The 20109-nt window shown below is 38.7% G+C and overlaps 1 protein-coding gene and 1 long non-coding RNA gene across 2 annotated transcripts; both read left to right on the top strand.

The window, feature by feature from the left end:
* The first annotated feature begins 663 nt into the window (after positions 1-663).
* LOC146473023 (transmembrane protein 138-like) lies at positions 664-19545 on the top strand. Its single transcript, XM_085118758.1, has 4 exons — positions 664-863; positions 12832-13003; positions 16283-16358; positions 17043-19545. The coding sequence occupies exons 1-4, from the start codon at positions 739-741 to the stop codon at positions 17150-17152; spliced, it is 483 nt and encodes a 160-aa protein (XP_084974884.1). The 5' UTR covers positions 664-738; the 3' UTR covers positions 17153-19545.
* LOC146473024 (uncharacterized) lies at positions 3666-4452 on the top strand. Its single transcript, XR_014866467.1, has 2 exons — positions 3666-4117; positions 4395-4452. It is a non-coding gene; the product is annotated as an uncharacterized LOC146473024 (long non-coding RNA).
* Positions 19546-20109: the final 564 nt, after the last annotated feature.

Raw genomic sequence — 20109 nt, 5'->3', positions numbered from 1 at the left:
CGATTTTGCACCGACATATTTTCTCGATTTTTTGCGCTAAGGAACACGCGCGCTGGGCATGATGGCAGGTCATAAGCTCCTGATGATGGACAGTATTGGGACGACTCGATTAGGAAGCGTCTCCTTAGTCGACGCAATTAAGAAAAAGGTTTGGGTGTTCGATGGAGCTGTCGTGAAATGAGTAGAAGTTTGAGAAAACAAGAAATGGTCTTGAAATACAAGCTCAAAGAAAATGTTTTTCAAATGTAATTGATTTGAATTCTGTCAAGGAAATATTTGACGGCTTTTCAACCAATAACAGCGCTCGTAGTATCTTATCCAATTCCCTACCCTCAGTCCTTGGAATAAATTTAGCAAAGTTTGAAATTAGAATGCATCATAATTATTTGTCAAAAAAAAAAATAAACATTCAGGAAATTTTATTTATACGAATGATATGGCCAAAAATGGACTAAACGTAAACTCGTTGGATTTTAAGTTTCACGACTGGATAAAACAGGATCATATCTCTCATGCTTTATAGAACATCAATAATGAATAACAAGTAAATTAGTAAATAAATACAATAAAAGATAAATTTAAAAAAAACATTAAAAAACAACAACATTCAACAACTGATGGTTGTTTTCTGCCAGGCGTTCCCACCACTAGTTCCCAGTACACAATGAGAAGAAGAAGACAGCTTCTGTCAGCGGATTCATTCTGTCAAAGAGTTCAAACAAACATGGTTGACAAAGGATGAAAGTTTCACGGTTTTGCTTCGTAGTTTACCTCCAACTCTTGTTTCTTTTCGTCGATTTGTTCATTAATTCCTTTGGAGAGTTGTTCCGCACTGCAGATGTCGTTCTTTTGGTGTTGTACATGTGAGTAAATCTTGCACCATACCTTATTTTTAGCACTGTGGGTGTTTCGGCGGGCATTTCCGATTCGAAAAAATGTTTTTACGCTCTTGACTCGATGAGCGCTTTTATTGTTTTTAAGTGAACTGTTTATTCAGATTAGAATTCCCGACATCGTCTCTAGCTAACCAGGCGATGTTTTGGTTAGTTTTTTGGCCTTTGTGGTATCTTCGGGTTGTTTAAAAACCCATGCATTTTGACTTATCGGAATGACGATCGCGTCAATTTAATTTTCGAGGTTTATCAGATTTTTCGCATCTGGAAAAGCTCAATTTTTACGATATTTTTCTGAAGGTGTTAGTGCAGTTCAACGAATTCTATCCACTGATCAAAGGCATATTAATATAAGAGAAGTGCAAATTACCAGTTCATTTTTTCGGTTTACTTGTGGCGGTTGAAGTACATTTGTAAGCTTTATATAAGTCTTAAGTTTCATTTCATAACCAGTTGAGATAGCTGATCTGAGATTGTGGTCCCTCGATTTCCTTTAGATACTTGTATTCCTAAAAGAGTAGTATCAGATCACTAGAAATTAGGATCAAAACGTGTACATCGAAGTGATTAAAAAAGTAGTTGTGGATTTTAGTCGAGTCAATGATAGCATCATTGAGCTTATATATTTCACATTTGTTTACAATTTGTCCCAGCTGGGAGATTGTATAATTAATAGGAAATCCTAAAGGCATCGCATTCTGCTTTTGTAGATTCATCTTTCTTTAAAGTTGAGTTCAGTTTTCAGTGGATTAAGGTCTTAAGATTCCTTTTTAATTCGTTTTTGAACCAAATCGTGCAGAAATCCATGTAATAACATAAGCCTGTAGTGTATATTGATAATACCGTAATGCTGCTACTCTCCAATTGCATGAAAACAACGGAGTTGTTTCACCCTTTAGTATGCCAATGTTTTTTTTTTCTGCCTTAACTAACTCAATGTGAAATGCATTTCTTCTTTAAACCAAGTGCAAATTGAATGCATTGATACATGTACCTCGTCCTGTCTGTGTTTTGTGTTGCACATGTTGGTATTTAAAAGTGTTGTGTTTTAGATCAAAAAGCTCTGTGCAGTTATTAATAAGTTTTACTGAAAGGCTTGACCTTTAAAATGCTTTGGTCAAATCACACTCACTTGACACTCCAGGTAAAAATATTGAATCCAAGGAATCAAATGTTGTTGTAGACAAAAGGCAAAATTAATTTTTTCTCAATATACAAAGGCACAGAACGGACGTGCGTGAATGTAAGAATAACAAAGACAGAGTCTAATTTAGCGTTTAATCCAAGTGCTTTGCATTTTATCCCCACAAATTTTGGCAGATGAGCATGCTAAAAATATCTGATCTTTTACAGATTAATATTTCTATTTTCATTGTGGCATAGTAGCATGTTGTGATAACTTTGTTGCTTATTTTTCTGCTAAAATCATAAAGGAACCCCCTTTTCCCCCCTTTAATACAACATTTCTAACAGTGTTTATATTAGATGCATACCTAATAATTATGACATACATATTGGGTCCACATTATAAGGCAATAATAGGATTTTAGTAATTGTTATGCAGTTTGTCACCTTAATTATGATCCTGTGTGGCATGGTTTTTGATTGGGAATTGGAAATTACAAGTTCGTTTCTGCAGTGTAAGCTTCATCTGTGATAGATTGAAAACTGAGTCACCCATCATATAATAATCCCTAAGTAACTGCCAAGAATCCATGTATATACACTGAATCAGTAGCTCTCATTTATTCATTGGGGTATACGTGTACATCAAGTGCTCTTTTGTTCAACTTGGGTAAAAAATTCCTACAAATAAAGCTGGGTTATTGCATTGTAAGGATGGGTGAAATGTCTTGTTTGCAATAAGTAAGCAGCTTAATATAAAAATTGTATTAAGCTGCTTACTCATAAGCTTGTAGAGCTAACAAACGTATTATTGAATAACAGCTGCCAAAATTCCATAACAGTAAATTTTGTGCATCTTACAGTTTAAATTTCTTGTCAAATGTTGTCTTCTTGTTACTACTATTACATGTACATGTACATAACGCCCATGTACAAACTGGTAGAGACAGCAGAGCTGGAGAGAGAGGGGGGCTAGGAATGTTAATCCCCCCTCCCTCCCTCCCTCCCTCCCTCCCTCCCCTATGTTTCTTCAAAAATTCTCTTACTGATGTTTTGGGTGGGAACTTACAGTAATAAGAAAATGGAAATGTTCAAAAATCAATTTTATAATATCACAGTTATTTATGATTTGATTTTCTAAATTGAGCACCATTTGAAAGCTATGAAAGAGTCTTGTTTTATTTACCATTATTTTGTCATGGATTGGGTACAAGAAGTAGGCTTTACTTTTTAGTGTTTTTTGTTTGTTTGTTTCTTTTGTTGTTGTTGATGTTTTGGATTGGTCACTCAAAGATGGTGCTGGATTGTGTTACTCAAAGGTCTGGTACAACTTTGAAGTCCCAATTTTTGTTGAACAAGGCACAACAGCGTGTCACATCTAGTAGTTGTTAATTTGTTTTGGTTCATTTTAATTAATTTAGCTCGTAAGAGCGTAGTTGTGTAGTGGCTTATGTGTCATACTTTCAATCTGAAGATCCATGTTTCAAGCCTGGCCCTGCCATTGCGTTGTTTCATTGGTCAAGAAACTTTGCTCGGCATTTCCTCATTCTTTTTTTATTGGAGACTGTAATAATAAACTGTTATCAAAACCAGCAAGATCCAGTGGGTTACAATGTACCATCCCATCCAGTTGGTTGGGGGCAGCAGTAATACACGTATGTAGCTACCGCAAGAAACCGTGAGAGTCACGGCATTTGTTTATATTGTTAACGTTTTATCAAGTTGTTATTTGTTTAAGAAAGGCCGGTAATTTATTTTAGGAATCGGCTTATTTAAGTAATGGTTTTCCGTAAGTAATGCTTTTAGTCTTTCGTAGAACTATCTAGAAGTTTCTAGAAAGCGCGTAATTTAAATAGCCCGCGCTCTTGCCGATCACGACACGATCACGACAGGGCACGCGACAGCGCAAGTTAAGTAAAAGGTCAAACTGTTTCAGTTTTTTCGTCACAAGTCACAAGTCGTAAGCAAGTTCAAGAAGTAAGTAAAAGTCCAAGTTAAGTTAAGGTTTTTAAGTGCAACAAAGTGCAAGAAAGTTCAAGTTAAAGTCTACCAAGCTAAAGTAGAAACTATCGTTCCAGTTATTCGAAGGCAGCACCAAGGTAAATATTTTCGCTGCTTATGTTATTACGAGTTAATGTTTCAATTAGCGTACGCGTACTTAGCGACGCTTGTAACTTAAGTTTTGTTGCTTTGTATTGTTTTCTAATTTTCATTTATATTAACGCAAGTCAATGTCACTGTACTTAGCGTTTTCATTTAGTTGTTTTTTATCCATTTGCGTAAATTGTAATTTTTACCTTTTGTTTAGCGCAACAATTATTTTTCATCCGCGTAATCTTGTACAGTTGAGTAATTTGTAAACATTTTAATCTTTAGTTCTCACGGTGTTGAGAGACAAGTTAAACCTTATTAAAGTCTGGAAACATCAGTAAAAGAGACTGTGTTCTTGCGAATCGCTGGAGCGACAGTGAGAACTTGGTGCAACCAAACATCAAAAATCACGACGCAAATTCACGCCGGTGGTGATGGCGCGTGACCAGGTCGACCAACGAGATGATTGCGCGTGACCAACCGAGTGAAGCGATGTAAACAAGTCCAAAGGTCAAGAATCAACGTTTCGCACGCGGATTTCGCAGTAAATACAGTATATTATAAGTTAAAGAAGTCTTTATTTACGTTGAAACGTTTGAATTCTAAGAGACACTATTGAAGTTAAGAAGCCTTACTACCGTAGAAAGAAACAGATCTTGAAGTAGTTAATTTAGTGTAACTTGGAAGAGTACTTTAAAGTTTGTCGCATATTTATTTCCCATTTATTAAATCTAAGTACATTTTAAAAACATCGCACAGTTCGTTCGCTCGAATTATTTTAATACAAGTCGACTGTGCTATTACTATATAACTATATTTAAAGTTAAGAAGGTTAAGCGTATATTTAGCGTAAAATGTCCGATTCAGAAATCCCCGTTGAGGAGCCGCTATCGTTATCGGTCGACAAGGAAAATGGAGATAAAAGCGTGCTCACGGACTCTATCGAAAGTCAACACGAAGAACATCCAAGAAGTACTCGAGAGCGAACTTTAACCGAAAAGGGTCAGGCGTATCAAGAATGTCGCCGCGAAGAAAAAGAAAAAGAAGAAGATCGCCTACTTAAGAAATTCAACGGAGTTTACGAAACATGGAAAAAGGAAGTCACGGTAATCGAAACGTTCTTGGCCAGTGAAGCACCAACATCGCAAGGGGAGAAAGACGAAAGGATCTCCAACCTACAAACTCACTGCGAAAATGTCCACAAAGTCTACGAGAAGCTTCGACAAATACGACTACCACGACAAGAAATCCTCCGCATGGTGGACACCTGCGACGCAGAGACACGCAATCTACAACATCAAATCGATCGACAGTCCTTCAGAAAGGAACAGTCACGCAACGGTGAGGACAAAAGGTCAGTCTACAGTAAAGCATCCGCAAGGTCAAGAGCCAGCAGATCTTCAAGGGCATCCTCCATAGACTTAAAGAAGGCTGATGCAGCTGCAGAACTGGCCGCGAAACAAGCCGAGTTCGACGCTCTACAAGAAGAGGCGAAGTATAAGGAAGAAACAGCGAAGATGGAAGCGCAACTCAAAGAAGAAACAGCGAAAATGGAAGCGCAATTTAGAGCGGAAACAGCGAAAATGGAGAACGAACTCGCGCGGAGAAAACTAGAGTTGGAACAAATGGAAGTGAAGAAACAGATAGAGATAGCAAGAGCCAGGTTAATGGTATATGAAGAAGTCGAACAACCGGAAGACGACGCGGATTCCATTGAAGATCATATCTTACACACACCTCCGACTCTACAGACAAACCGTGAGACAACTCCAACATCTTTCCCTCAGCCTATACCGATCAAAGATTCGACGACAGTTGTAAATGCTCCCAGACCGCTATCGCAGTCCAATCAGCACTCTCAGCAAGTAAATCAGTTGTACCTTTTTGATGAAAGCAATCAACTCCCACATGGTCAAGTTGATCAACGCCGGTCCTCTGATTGCCAAGATTCAACACCAAAAGCAGACGGTACCGCCGCGATTATCACCGCAATAACTGACTCAATTAGTTTAAGCCGCCTCCCAGTACCTGAGCCAACTGTCTTCAGTGGTGAACCTATTCAGTATCCAGACTGGAAGTCCTGTTTCCATGCTCTAATTGACCGAAAAGCCTTGCCGCCAAGTGATAAGATGTACTATTTGAAACGATACGTTGGTGGAGCCGCCAGAGAAGCTATTAGTGGTCTCTTCCTGCAAAACTCCTCAGAAGCGTACGAAAGGGCGTGGAGCATCTTAGATGAGAGGTTTGGTCACCCCTTCATCATAACAAAGGCTTACAGAGATAAGTTACAACGATGGCCGAAGATCGGTGCTAGAGATCATCAAGGCCTCAGGAAGTTTGCTGATTTCCTATCAAGCGTGCTAACCGCAATGCAAGTAATACAAGGCCTCAATGTCCTAAACGATTACATCGAAAATCAGAAGTTACTCGTCAAGTTACCGGACTGGTTCATCGCACGATGGAACAGAGAAGCAAATAAACACCTGAAAGAACACAAAACGTATCCGGATTTCAAGGCATTCGTCACCTTCGTCACTTCCGAAGCCGATCTGGTGTGCAACCCAATTTCTTCCTGCAACGCTGTGAAGGAGTTAGAAATGTCAGACAACGTACACAAGGGACAAAGAAACAAAGATATCAAAGGGAACAAGACTATCTTCTCCGCCAAGACAACTGAAGAAAATTTAAAAGAGCCAAAGGGAGATCTAAGACAACAGGTGGAATGCACATTCTGTAAGAAGACAGATCATCACTTAGATGCTTGTTTAAAGTTCAAGACTGAAGCACTCGAGAAAAGACTCGAGTTCATCAAAGAAAACAGACTCTGCTTCGGATGCCTGAGGAAAGGTCATGCGTCCAAAGATTGTCGAAAAAGATTGACTTGCTCTATGTGCAAGAAGAAGCATCCCACCTGTCTCCATGAAAACCGAAGTGCCCCAGAGAAGAAAGAAGACAGAAGTGACAGTGAATCCAGGAGCGTTCCCAAGTCAACTTCGTACACTTCACAAGGTGTTTCAACTACTAGCACCTCAATGATAGTTCCTGTGTGGTTATCATCAAGCTCCAGACCTGACAAGGAACTACTGGTCTACGCTATCTTAGACACACAGAGTGACGCTACGTTCATTCTAAAGGAAACCTGTGACGAGCTTGGCGCAGAAACAGAGCCGACGAAACTTCGATTAAGCACCATCACGAGTCAAGAGTTACTTGTTAACAGCGAAAAGGTCTTAAGTCTCCAAGTAAGAGGATATAATTCAGATCTCAAGATCCCTATCCCTACAGCATATACAAGAACTGTGATTCCCACCGATGAAGGTCACATACCTACAAAATCCACTGCTAAGAGATGGGATCACCTACGAGCAATAGAAGACGACATGCAAGATTTGTTGGACTGCAACGTTGGTCTACTTATCGGATACGACTGCTCTCAAGCACTAACGCCAAGAGAAGTTATCGCTAGCAAGTCCAATGAGCCATATGGGATCAGAACAGATCTCGGTTGGAGTATCGTAGGCACTGCTAACGTGAACAGTGGAAGATCCTTTTGCCACAGAGTCGCCGTAAAAGAAGTACCAGTCGTAACAATGGGTGAAGTAATACGTGTCCTCGAGTCAGACTTTCATGAGAAGAAAGATGGAAAAATGACCTCTCAAGAAGACCTGCAATTTCTAAAGATCATGGAAGAAGGCATCAAAAGAGCAGACAGCGGACACTACGAGATGCCATTACCATTTAAGGAACGACCTCTACTACCTGACAATCGCTCCACTGCACTCACACGACTTGAGCACCTGAAACGAAGATTTCTAAAAGATGTAAAGTATAAAGAAGATTATATCAAGTTCATGAACGAAATTTTAAGCAGAGGAGACGCCGAAGAAGCCCCAGCAGCTGATCGAGAAGACGTAAAGTGGTATATACCGCATCATGGTGTCTATCACCCAAAGAAAAACAAAATCAGAGTGGTGTTTGACTGTTCAGCGAAGTGCAAGGGAACTTCTCTGAACGATCACTTGCTCAGCGGACCCGACCTGACCAATAATTTGATCGGTGTTCTGTGCAGGTTCAGAAGATATCCCTACGCCATAACTTGTGACGTGGAGAAAATGTTCCATCAGTTCGTCGTACACAAAGAAGACAGAGATTACCTTCGATTTCTCTGGTGGCCAAACGGCGACGTCAGCCAAGAACCCAAAGAGCACAGAATGAAAGTGCATCTGTTTGGTGCGACCTCATCGCCTGGTTGTGCCAGTTACGCCTTCAAGTACATGGCGAATCAAGAGAAAGAAGTGCACCCTGCAGCAGCCCAGTTCATGACGCATGATTTCTACGTAGATGACGGACTAGCCAGTGTACAATCCGTGGAGCAAGCAAAAGGTCTTATCCAAGGCGCTCGAGAAATTTGTAAAAGTGGCGGCCTTCGTCTACACAAGTTCGTCTCAAACGATCGTTCAGTACTCGAGTCAGTACCAAAGAGTGAAAGAGCAGTTGACATCAAGTTGGATCTACCGTCAGAACAGCTCCCGATAGAAAGAGTTCTCGGTGTGCAATGGTCGGTGGAGCTGGACTGCTTTGGTTTCTCCATCGTCCTGAAGGATCAACCCCTGACTAGAAGAGGTGTGTTGTCGACCGTAGCTTCCGTTTATGACCCCCTTGGATTCCTCGCCCCCTTGGTCCTAAGAGCAAAGAAGATTCTCCAAGAAGTATGTCAGAAGGGCATCAGTTGGGACGATCCACTACCCGAAGAACTCAGGCCAAGGTGGGAGCAATGGAAGATAGATCTTCTACGTTTAAGAGAGCTGAAAATACCAAGATGTTTTGAGCCAAAGATGACAGGTCAAAGAAAGACCTACGAGTTACACAATTTTTCAGATGCTAGCACATTCGGATACGGACAGTGCTCATACCTGAGAGTCAAAGATGAAGACGACAACGTTAACGTTGCACTGGTAATGGGAAAATCTCGCGTTGCTCCATCGAAGATAACCACTATACCAAGACTGGAGCTTACAGCAGCGGTTGTAGCAGCAAAGATTGGCGTGATGCTAAAGGAAGAATTGAACTACGCAAGCCTTAAGCAGTACTTCTGGACAGATTCGAAAGTAGTACTTGGGTACATCAACAATGAGGCCAAGAGATTCCATACGTTCGTTGCAAATAGAGTGCAGATGATAAGGTCCAACACAGATCCCAAGGAATGGAGGTACATCGACACCAAAAGCAACCCCGCTGACCACGCATCCAGGGGCGTAAGCGTCCTGGAGTTGATGGGGTCTGATTGGTTCAGTGGACCAGCCTTTCTGTGGGAGAAAGAAATTTCATTGGGTGAAGAAGGAATTCCTGCCATTCAGATTGGGGACCCAGAAGTTAGATCCACCGTCCTCGCAACTACAACCAAAAGTTCATTTAGCCTCGTCGACTGCATGACAAGATTCTCCGACTGGGCCAAGGCAGTGGGAGTAGTTTCATACCTAAAGAGACTCTCAAACAAGAACAAGCCAAAAACAGTTATCACATCGGTAGCTGAACGACAAGAAGCTGAAATACTCATCTTCAAGGAGGTGCAACGCACAGCTTTCGAGGATGAGATAAGAAGACTCAGCAACCAAGGAGAAAACTGCAGGCTCATAAAGAATAGTCCTCTCCTGAAGTTAGATCCCTTTCTTGACGATCATGGCTTGCTGCGAGTTGGAGGAAGACTTGAAAAATCCACTTTGCCGTTTGAATTGAAGCACCCGATCATCTTACCAAGAAGTTCTCACATCACCGACCTGATAATTGGTCATTTTCACAAGAAGGTGAGACATCAAGGAAAAGGAATGACTATGAATGAGATTCGTTCTAATGGACTATGGGTCCTAGGCCTGTCCGCCGCAGTATCCTCACACATCCATAAATGTGTGCGATGTAGACGACAAAGGAGATCAACTGAAGGTCAAAAGATGGCTGTTCTCCCCCAAGAAAGAGTAGAGTCCACTCCTCCGTTTACGTATTGTGGGATGGATTGTTTTGGTCCGTTTATCGTCAAAGAAGGACGCAAAGATTTGAAGAGATATGGAGTGATATTCACTTGCATGAGCTCTCGCGCAGTACACATAGAAGAGTTGGATGACATGACAACCGATGCCTTCATAAACGCATTAAGATGCTTCATCGCCATCCGAGGACCTGTTCAGCAGCTAAGGTCTGATCAAGGATCAAACTTTGTAGGAGCAAGAAACGAACTGGCAAGTGCCCTAAAGGAGCTGGACGGCGATAAGATTCAATCATATCTCACGAAGAATCGCTGTGATTTCGTCATGAATGTTCCGTATTCAAGTCATCGGGGAGGAGTATGGGAAAGGCAAATGAGGACAACCAGAAGCATCCTCAATGATATTCTCACAGATTTCAAGGGAAGACTTGACACGTCATCTCTTCGCACCTTTTTCTATGAAGTTATGGCGATCATCAACAGCCGCCCATTGACCTGCCAAACCCTGAATGACCCCAAGAGTTTAGAGCCTCTAACTCCAAATCATCTGTTGACCATGAAGAACACGTTAATCTCCCCGCCACCAGGAAATTTCGTTCAAGAAGATATCTACGCCCGAAAGCGATGGCGAAAGGTACAATATCTTGCAGAGCAGTTTTGGGGTAGATGGCGAAAAGAGTATCTCCTCACCTTAAATTCAAGGCAAAAATGGTCAGTACCAAGAAGAAATCTGAAGATTGGAGATATCGTCATCGTGCAACATGAGACCTCACGAAATGAGTGGCCCCTTGGCAAGATTATGGACACAACGCCAGATAAAGATGGTCTCGTTCGCTCGGTCAGAATCAAGCTGGGTGTTAAAGGTTCCGAGAAGGAGAGAAACAATTCCCAATCATCCGTGATCGAAAGGCCGATCCAGAAAGTGGTTCTTCTCTTAGAAGGCGCTGATCCAAATTAAAGTAGTTTCAAATCTCAGTGATATCGTGAAATTATTCATGATTTTGTGAAGGTTCTCTCAGATAATCATTAATAATTTGGTGGGAGTGTAGCTACCGCAAGAAACCGTGAGAGTCACGGCATTTGTTTATATTGTTAACGTTTTATCAAGTTGTTATTTGTTTAAGAAAGGCCGGTAATTTATTTTAGGAATCGGCTTATTTAAGTAATGGTTTTCCGTAAGTAATGCTTTTAGTCTTTTGTAGAACTATCTAGAAGTTTCTAGAAAGCGCGTAATTTAAATAGCCCGCGCTCTTGCCGATCACGACACGATCACGACAGGGCACGCGACAGCGCAAGTTAAGTAAAAAGTCAAACTGTTTCAGTTTTTTCGTCACAAGTCACAAGTCGTAAGCAAGTTCAAGAAGTAAGTAAAAGTCCAAGTTAAGTTAAGGTTTTTAAGTGCAACAAAGTGCAAGAAAGTTCAAGTTAAAGTCTACCAAGCTAAAGTAGAAACTATCGTTCCAGTTATTCGAAGGCAGCACCAAGGTAAATATTTTCGCTGCTTATGTTATTACGAGTTAATGTTTCAATTAGCGTACGCGTACTTAGCGACGCTTGTAACTTAAGTTTTGTTGCTTTGTATTGTTTTCTAATTTTCATTTATATTAATGCAAGTCAATGTCACTGTACTTAGCGTTTTCATTTAGTTGTTTTTTATCCATTTGCGTAAATTGTAATTTTTACCTTTTGTTTAGCGCAACAATTATTTTTCATCCGCGTAATCTTGTACAGTTGAGTAATTTGTAAACATTTTAATCTTTAGTTCTCACGGTGTTGAGAGACAAGTTAAACCTTATTAAAGTCTGGAAACATCAGTAAAAGAGACTGTGTTCTTGCGAATCGCTGGCATTTCCTCATTCTTTTTTTATTGGAGACTGTAATAATAAACTGTTATCAAAACCAGCAAGATCCAGTGGGTTACAATGTACCATCCCATCCAGTTGGTTGGGGGCAGCAGTAATACACGTATTCCTAGTTTTTTTTAAACAAATTCAAAACTGATTTTATAATAATAATTACAATACAGTAAATATTATTGACAATTGACAAACAAAATTAAACATGCTAAAAAAATCAGACAAAATTAAACATGCTAAAAAGAGTCCAAAAGCTAGTCCAAAAATTAAAGAGAAATATTAAAAACATTACACAGAAAAAATATCCTTAGGTGAATAATAGAGAAGGTGGAAAGATCCATTTCTTTTTAAACAAATTAGAATTCTTGTTTTTAAAACTACATGTAATATAATGTTCAATTTGATAATTAAACGTTTCAGTCCGACCTTAAATCTCTGAAAGTCGGGGTGTTTGTTATCTCTTCTGTGGTCCCATAGATGCAATTTTCCAATAATAATAAAATAATTTAGAAGGTTTACAAGTATAGAGTTTTGAGAGGAAATTATTCTGACTACTACATCTTAAAGTGATAATTGGATCTTGTCATTCATTAAAGAGAGCTAATAATGCTTGAAGTGTAGTATTATTCCTAGTTGGTTTATGCTGGAAAACCTTGTCTAAGCTTCAGTTGTACAGCACTGTTAGACAACAAAACAAATGGCTGTTGCTATCAAAATATTAACAATTTGGTTGAAATTAAGTCTTCATTTGGCATTAGCAAATTAAGGAATTAAGGGCAATTTTTAATACATGAATACACTTTTGCACTAATAAACTGGGTAGCTTTTGAGTATCATTTATTTTTTCTGTCAAACTGTCTGTTTTTTTCTTTTTTCTTCTTGGCAGAATTCAAGACCTCTGTATTATCTTTGCAATCATCGTGGTATTTTTGGTGTTTTTTAACACTTACATTTTTCAAGCTGGATTGGTGTCACTCCTTATAAGGAAGTTCAAGACAACCATAATAATCTCAATATTGTACTTAGCATTATCAGTGGGACTTCATGTATGGACCATGGTAAGTATCCTTTGATTTTACAGTATAAAAACTTGTTGCTTCATCAAAATTGTTTGTTTTGACCTGGGTATTTATATGTCATATCCTCAACATTATACATACATACATACATACAAACCGGCATACATACATGTACATATAATTTTTGTTGAGGCAGGTCGGTTGGTGCTAAATATAAACAGTACAAGTTTTCCAGATATCTCATTGCTCTATACCTTCCACTCCAAATAACTTCAATGCTACATGTATCTGTCTGATAGCAGCTGAAGTACATATAGCAAGTAAATAAACAGACTTTACACTGGCACCTTATATTTCAGTCATGCCATGTTGGACTCTACTGGAAAAAAGTACATGAATCTGATTATAGCATGAGGAGATTTTTGCCATTTACTTTTGAAAAAAACCTGAAAGTGTAAAAATAACAAGGTCTAGCAATGAATATTGTGTTGAGGATGTCACACTGATTTTTGTCTGCATTCCTTGAAGCTCAGATATCATGAATAGTTTCTTAGAAGCTTTAAAAAGCCTTAACAAAGGTCATGCATGTACCTGTAGATTCAAGTTGTGGTCATGAATTACATTTTAGAAATGTTACAGTATGTGCTAAAGGATTTTAAAGTCAGTACCCTGGATCTGCCCAATTTTTGTTCACATCTGTGAAAATTTGAATTACTGTGAAACCCCTCTATGTCTAAGTACCACTCCACACAATCAGTTTTATTACTCGGGCCGTAAGGCAGACCGAGTTAAGGTTTCGGTAGCATTATCAAATTCTTTTTTCTCTTTGGGGTCGTGATCGGCCGAGAGATAAGACTTCGGGCCATGAGTTATTGTTCTCGGTCTCATTTTTTGTACTCCGCTGGTACGAGTTACGTTTTCTGTCGTGTTATCAAATTCTTTAAATTCTCGGTCGCGTTCTTTGTTTTCGGGCCGTGAGGAATGCCTCGCACATCTTGATCGCATATTGTAAACATGAACGAAACATGCGAGGCATGAAAAACCCCAACATAAACTGCTACCCGTTAAGCTAACCGGGGAGCTATTTAAGCTAACCTAAGTGCTATTTAGGCTAACTGGAGTGTTCTTTAGGCTAACCGGAGTGTTTTTTAGGCTAACCTGAGTGCCTCAAGGTTAGTTTTGTTTAACCGAAAATTTGGCAACTAAATCAGTCTATGACCTCGTGGGCCAAGATCACGGATGAAGATGTCTCACGTTTACTATAGAAAAACAATCAATGTAGAAACGGTTTCTGTCTTCAAATGAAAGGTGAATAACAAATGCTTTCCCCTGAATTTCATTTAAAAATATAAACAGCAAAACATTGAAAACCTTACAAGGATATAAACGACGGGGGGGGGGGGGGGAGGGGGGATGAGATGCTTGGTTAGTGAGGTGCGACCCAGGCGTTCAAACTCTGACCCCGTTTAAGACACAATTCTCCGATTTCCCTATCCCGTTTAAGACAGAATTCAAAATTTTCAGGACATTTAACCTTTAATTTTAAGACATTAAAATTAACATTTAATTTTAAGACATTTAACCCAAAATCACACCCTGTTTAAGACTAGAATGAAATAAGAATACACTAGTTTCTTACTGTATTTTAATGCATTGGCAATCACAATCTGTTTAAACCATTAGGTCATGTAGGGGATACCCTGTTTAGGACAGAAAGTGATGAAATATATACCCCGTTCAAGACAAAACACCCTGAAAACCATACCCTATCGGGCCGTACGTCCCCGTTAAGGTCACATAAGGGAGTACCCCTCCCCGGGCCGCACGTCCCCGTTAAGGTCACATAAGGGAGTACCCCTCCCCCGGGGTCTAGATCATACCGAAAATTACGATCCGTCATTGACCCGGCATCACATACATATTAGGACCGTACAAATGGTTTCTGTCTCTAAACAAAAGGTGAAAACATAAGGATTAAAGCCCAAGGATTATAAAAAGCATTCGTATGACAAATGTCGTTTTCCCCTGTATTTCATTCTGACTGCAAGAAATGCAATTCTATCTAGTGGTTTAACTTATTGCCTCCCTATATTTCTGTATCTATCTATTTGGTAGCCTGGGAGCAAGCTCTCTTGGGGGTGGAGGGCGGGAGGGGGAAAGAGGATCCTCCCCCAAGAGAGCTTGCTCGCAGGCTATATCTATTTGGGGGAATTGGCGATGCTGGAAGTTATCACTCTTAAAAGGTTGTAGGCTTTATTCGCCACACAGTCAAATATGGCCCGAGTATAAGCTGGAAACAGCTTCTTGTTTATTAATTGTTTACTAAATCTCTGAATTTGGCCATTTTACATTGTTGTTTTGTAGAGTATGGGGAAGAAATTACCAAAGTTTATAGTACATGAAAAGCTATTAATATGCCTATTAAGCCTATTGTTTTGTAGGTTTCTCATGACCATTGCCATCGCCTTAAATATTGTGTTGTTTCAGAAAAAATTCTTACATCCAAGAAGGTTTTTTAGATTTTACTCCCCTACCCCATACCAATGTCTGAGGCTCCCCACCCAACCCCTCAGCATTCACTATGATCCTCTATTTCATCATAAGATAGCTCTGGTCTATTATGTTTTTTTCTCACTTAGCCAAACAGATTTACTTAAGTTCATTGTGCTTATGCCTGCATTGAAACATGTTGTTGTTCATTCAGCTCATCTGAGTAGCAAACATTTGTAGTTAACATGCATTTTACTTTTTTTTATTCTATACACTGTAACACTGTCCAAATATGGCCATGGTGTGCTCAATAATCATTGTCTGCACACAACAGATATTCTATGTTGTTGTTCAACACAATCATTGTAACACTGCCTGCATGTAAATATGGTCATAGAGCACTGAATATTCATCATCTGTAGTCAGCAAATACTGATGAGTGAAAAATCAGGGCATTTTACTTTTGGCTAGTCATTAGGACCATTACATTTGCAAAACTATTGCTGGCTTCGTTGCCAAAGGATTTGTCTTTGCTGGTCATTGAAAATTGTTTAGTCAGGGAAAAGTCAGGGGAATATAATTGTTTTTTTAATTTCTGATAACTGGCAATCCTGAATTGCCCTGTTAAATCTTGAGGAATTTCAGCTGACTTTAGCAGCTTGGCCTTTCTCCTCATCAGCTTAGTATCAGGCAATGTTCTGTGTGATTTCACGGGTTAATTATTATCGTCAAAGAATAAGTGACAACTTACATTATTTTATTCATTTTCTGTACCACTAAGATGTTAGTTTGGTTGCTGAGTTGCTATTTTTACCTTTCTGTGTGCAGACGTTAAAATGGGGAGCTCCAAGGAAATTTGTCTGGAATGAAGCATTCCAAGCACTCTTTGTTTTTCAAAGAGTTGGTGAGTGTGAACTATCTCACATTGTTTACAACTGTGCTATCTGTGTAAAAATTATTCATTAGGGTATTTTATTACATGGGAACCCAACAGATCATTTTGGTGAATGTACATACACTATAATTGGAAGAACATAATTGAAAATTCTGAGGGGAGTTTGGGGGTGGGGGGGGGGGGGGGCTTAAAGCCAAAACTTTTAAAGGAATCTGTGAAGCAAAATTCCAAAAGTCTACCGTGCAGAATGATGGATATTTTCTGAATCAGCACAATATGGTTTTGAAAGACAGATGTTCAGTTACAGATACAGAACTTTTGATAAGCTAGGGCTGAGAGTGAATTAACCAAGGGTTGGAGGTAGAATAAAAATTGAAAATGAATTATGCCACACAGTTGCCACTATAAAAGTAAATTTTTTTTTATCAATTTTGTGACAGCATTTTTGTTAACTTTTCTGATGGCTTTCAACTGACCTGCAGTGAAAATGAATACACTGTGGGCAGCTGAGTTGTCAAGTTGCATTTGTACTTTGCAATGATAACTTTGCATGAAAGTTAATGGAAAATCCCAAGATTCATGGACTAAAAATATGTGCACTTTCTAGGGCCCATATGAATCCATTATGACCTACATGTATGCAAGTATAGTTCTAAATCTCTACTCAAATCAATTCCCATTCCTTCGTTTTAGGAGCTGTTTTATATTACTACTTCTACAAAAGGACTGCACTACGGTTAGGAGACCCAAGATTTTACAAAGACTCCCAATGGTTACGAGAAGAATTTGCAAGGACTCATTAAAATAATTACTCTTCTCAAGGATGTGAAGTATCATACTTGTTACCCACGGCCACCATGTTATCTTTCAAGCAATTATATGACATTCATCTTACTTTAGAAGCTTGAGAGACTAAACAGCAAGTTTGATCAGTTGCTACATGTAATACTGCATTTTATTGAATAAGTACAGTATAACCTGGTAGTAAGCTTGGAACAAATTGCAACTTCCATTGGTTCCTGCATTTTCAAGCTACCGTACTTTTGGTGGAAAGGGACAGTACATAAATTGTATTTGTTTCACATTTGTTAACACCTAGGGGTTCTTTTTCAAAGGTACTCACTTACATGTATTTTAGGGAATTCTGTACTGGCAAAACTGCTTACTGTTTGTTGAAGTATTTTCAAGCACTGCAGACACTAAGCATACTTGTACTTGCAACTAATGCAAGTATTAAAAGACAGTACATGCTCATGCATACACTGTACTTGTATATATCGAATGTCCTTTGAGCAGATATACTGTACCATATCATCGTTATACGTTCAGAGTTAATTGTTTGGTTGTGAACATGTTACTAGCTCAAATGAAAAATGCTAAAATTGCGGTCAGGAATGGATAAAATACAATTTTTAAACATGTCAGACTCTGACTTGAGAAAACGTTTAAACACAGCGTTTATCAAATTATTGCAGTTTTTACAATAACCTCATTGTGATTTGTTAAGATGCAAATCAAACAACTGTGGACTTCACATCATACTTCTTTTTCAAACATACAGGTCACAGGGAGAAAGATAATCATCACCAAAGATCAGATGTCTAGATTCTTTTCTAAACATTTGACCTCCTGTTTCCCTGTTTCCTTTTCCAAACTTTAATCAAACTTTGAAATAGAAAAGGGAAACTTAAAATCAAATTGTTAGCACAAAAAAGTCTTTATTAAGCTGTTACTGTCAGTTTGTAATTGAACTCGCATTTGGAGGCTAACTGTTGCGAATGCCTCTTTACAATATCGCAACTTGATCAAAGAATAAAGGAAATGATCACCAAGATTAAATGTCTTGATTTTAGAACAAATTCTCCCAACCAGCGCCCTAATAAGTATATAGAAACACAATGAGGAGAATACACATATTGGTTAATTTAAAAAGTGTTTACGATCAAACAACACTGACAAAATTTACTGACTGTATTAAAAGAAAAAGTCGTGTAGTTACATTCATGTTTGCTGCTATCTCGAAAATTGAATAGAAACATTTTTTTTTTTTTTTTTGGAATAGATGGATTGCATTGCCGTCATGTTGGTGGACAAAACAAAAGAAACTTTGCTTACATAGTTTGCATAAAAATGGAAGTTAACTCCCGGAGGAGAAAAATCTTATTGTTCCTAACCACCAACATGGCCGCCATTACGTCACATTCAATCCTCCAATATTTGTATATAGCCAGCAGTTACAGTAGAACACTAATGTTTCGGTGCTTTAAGACATAACCGAAGTGCGCTGTAATCTATTTTATTCGAGAATTATCTCAGTCAGCTACTGACATGAAGGATGATTTAGGTCATCATTACCGAGACACCACAGAAGAGCATAAAAACGTTGACCCGACTTCTGCAAATTACAATCCATGTGCGTCTTGACCACCCATTACCAAAAACACCGATAGTTTAAGTTTACAGTAATACTCTTGTAATTTTGACTGAACCATAATTCTAAGAGTTTCCATTGTTGGTCAGAGCTGTCATTAAGGGCCGTAACCCGTAACACTGGTTACAGCTGAATAGCATTGAAAAAACCTTGTTACGGGTGATATTGACGGTTACAGGATCATTTTACTTGGAAAGCAGAGGCATGGCATTGTGTCAAAATGTGTAGCGATAAGCCTGAATGGTAATAAGTTTGTTTGTTTGTTTTGTTTTTGTTTTTTCAGTATAAAGTATTAAAATAAAGCAAACATATTTTACGTGATAACTAGGTTAGAAATTTACAACCGTTTTCCCTAAAGTCATTGCAATTTACATGGTTCAAGCCCAATAGGAAAATGTTAATTAATATATTGAAATGGTTAAACAACAAAATACATTGGGAAAAGTTTTCTTAAAAGTTTTAAAAAGTTACTTAAAAGTTTTTTTAAACTTTCACTTAAAGGTTGCCTTGTGTTCTTTTTTGAACAAAATAAATAGAGTGTGGACTTGAACTATTAAACATTCAGGCCCTTGTGAGAAGAAAATAAAATTTTACAGGGCAAACTAGAATGTTCGGCCATTAGAGAAGGTTGCCTTCAATAAGTGATATACGTGTATAAAAATTTGTAAAAAAAAAAGATTGCTTCGAAAAATATGTCTTGACCGAGACACTATTGTACGTGTTGTTCCCACATTTATTGAAGTAAATGTTAATTTTTGTACCATTGTTAACGTATGTATGTATTTTTTTTTTCCTTTGGTCAGATTTATTTTGATTAAGATATGTTTACGCAGTGACAGTCAAATGTGACGCTTGCGCAGTTAGGGCCAATAATTTTTTTTAATACTTAGTTTTTAAAAACATTTCCGAGACGGTAACAATAACGACTCTGCACGTGGTATAATTCTTTACCTCACAGCCGAAACTATACTGTCTGGAGCTTTCTAAATTGAGTATACGTAGAACAGTTATTCACCAGTTTAGTTGGCGTGAAATTCTCATTGTCTTGTTTTCATAAGAACTTTAATTACGCTCGTAAACTCAGATACCGACACAGGCTTCAAGAAAAAACTGAAGCTACGTAGCTTTCTGGGTTCGCTGTTTAACACAACAATCCCTGTTTAAAACATAACGCCTTATTTTGCCTCGCGTTCATGAAATCTTGCATGAAAAAAAGAACAGTCAGGAAACTTCAAGATAGGAACTGCAAACCGCCGCCCCCCTCTTCCCAACACGTAGCAGTTTCGGCTGTGTTTGCGTTACGTGAGTAGGAACTTGAGAAACGACGAC

The sequence above is a fragment of the Pavona decussata genome, unplaced genomic scaffold (assembly GCF_977016875.1).
Source record: "Pavona decussata unplaced genomic scaffold, jaPavDecu1.1 SCAFFOLD_95, whole genome shotgun sequence".
NCBI lineage: Eukaryota > Metazoa > Cnidaria > Anthozoa > Scleractinia > Agariciidae > Pavona > Pavona decussata.
Note: the sequence above shows the minus strand (reverse complement) of the source record. Positions and strands in the feature narration are given on the sequence as shown.

Excerpts from the sequence above, each read along its gene's own strand:
- LOC146473023 (XM_085118758.1), top strand. The coding sequence starts at position 739 with ATGAAAGTTTCACGGTTTTGCTTCGTAGTTTACCTCCAACTCTTGTTT. Across the intron at positions 864-12,831 it reads GTTCTTTTGGTGTTGTACAT|AATTCAAGACCTCTGTATTA; the intron begins GTGAGTAAATCT and ends TCTTCTTGGCAG. Across the intron at positions 16,359-17,042 it reads CTTTGTTTTTCAAAGAGTTG|GAGCTGTTTTATATTACTAC; the intron begins GTGAGTGTGAAC and ends CCTTCGTTTTAG.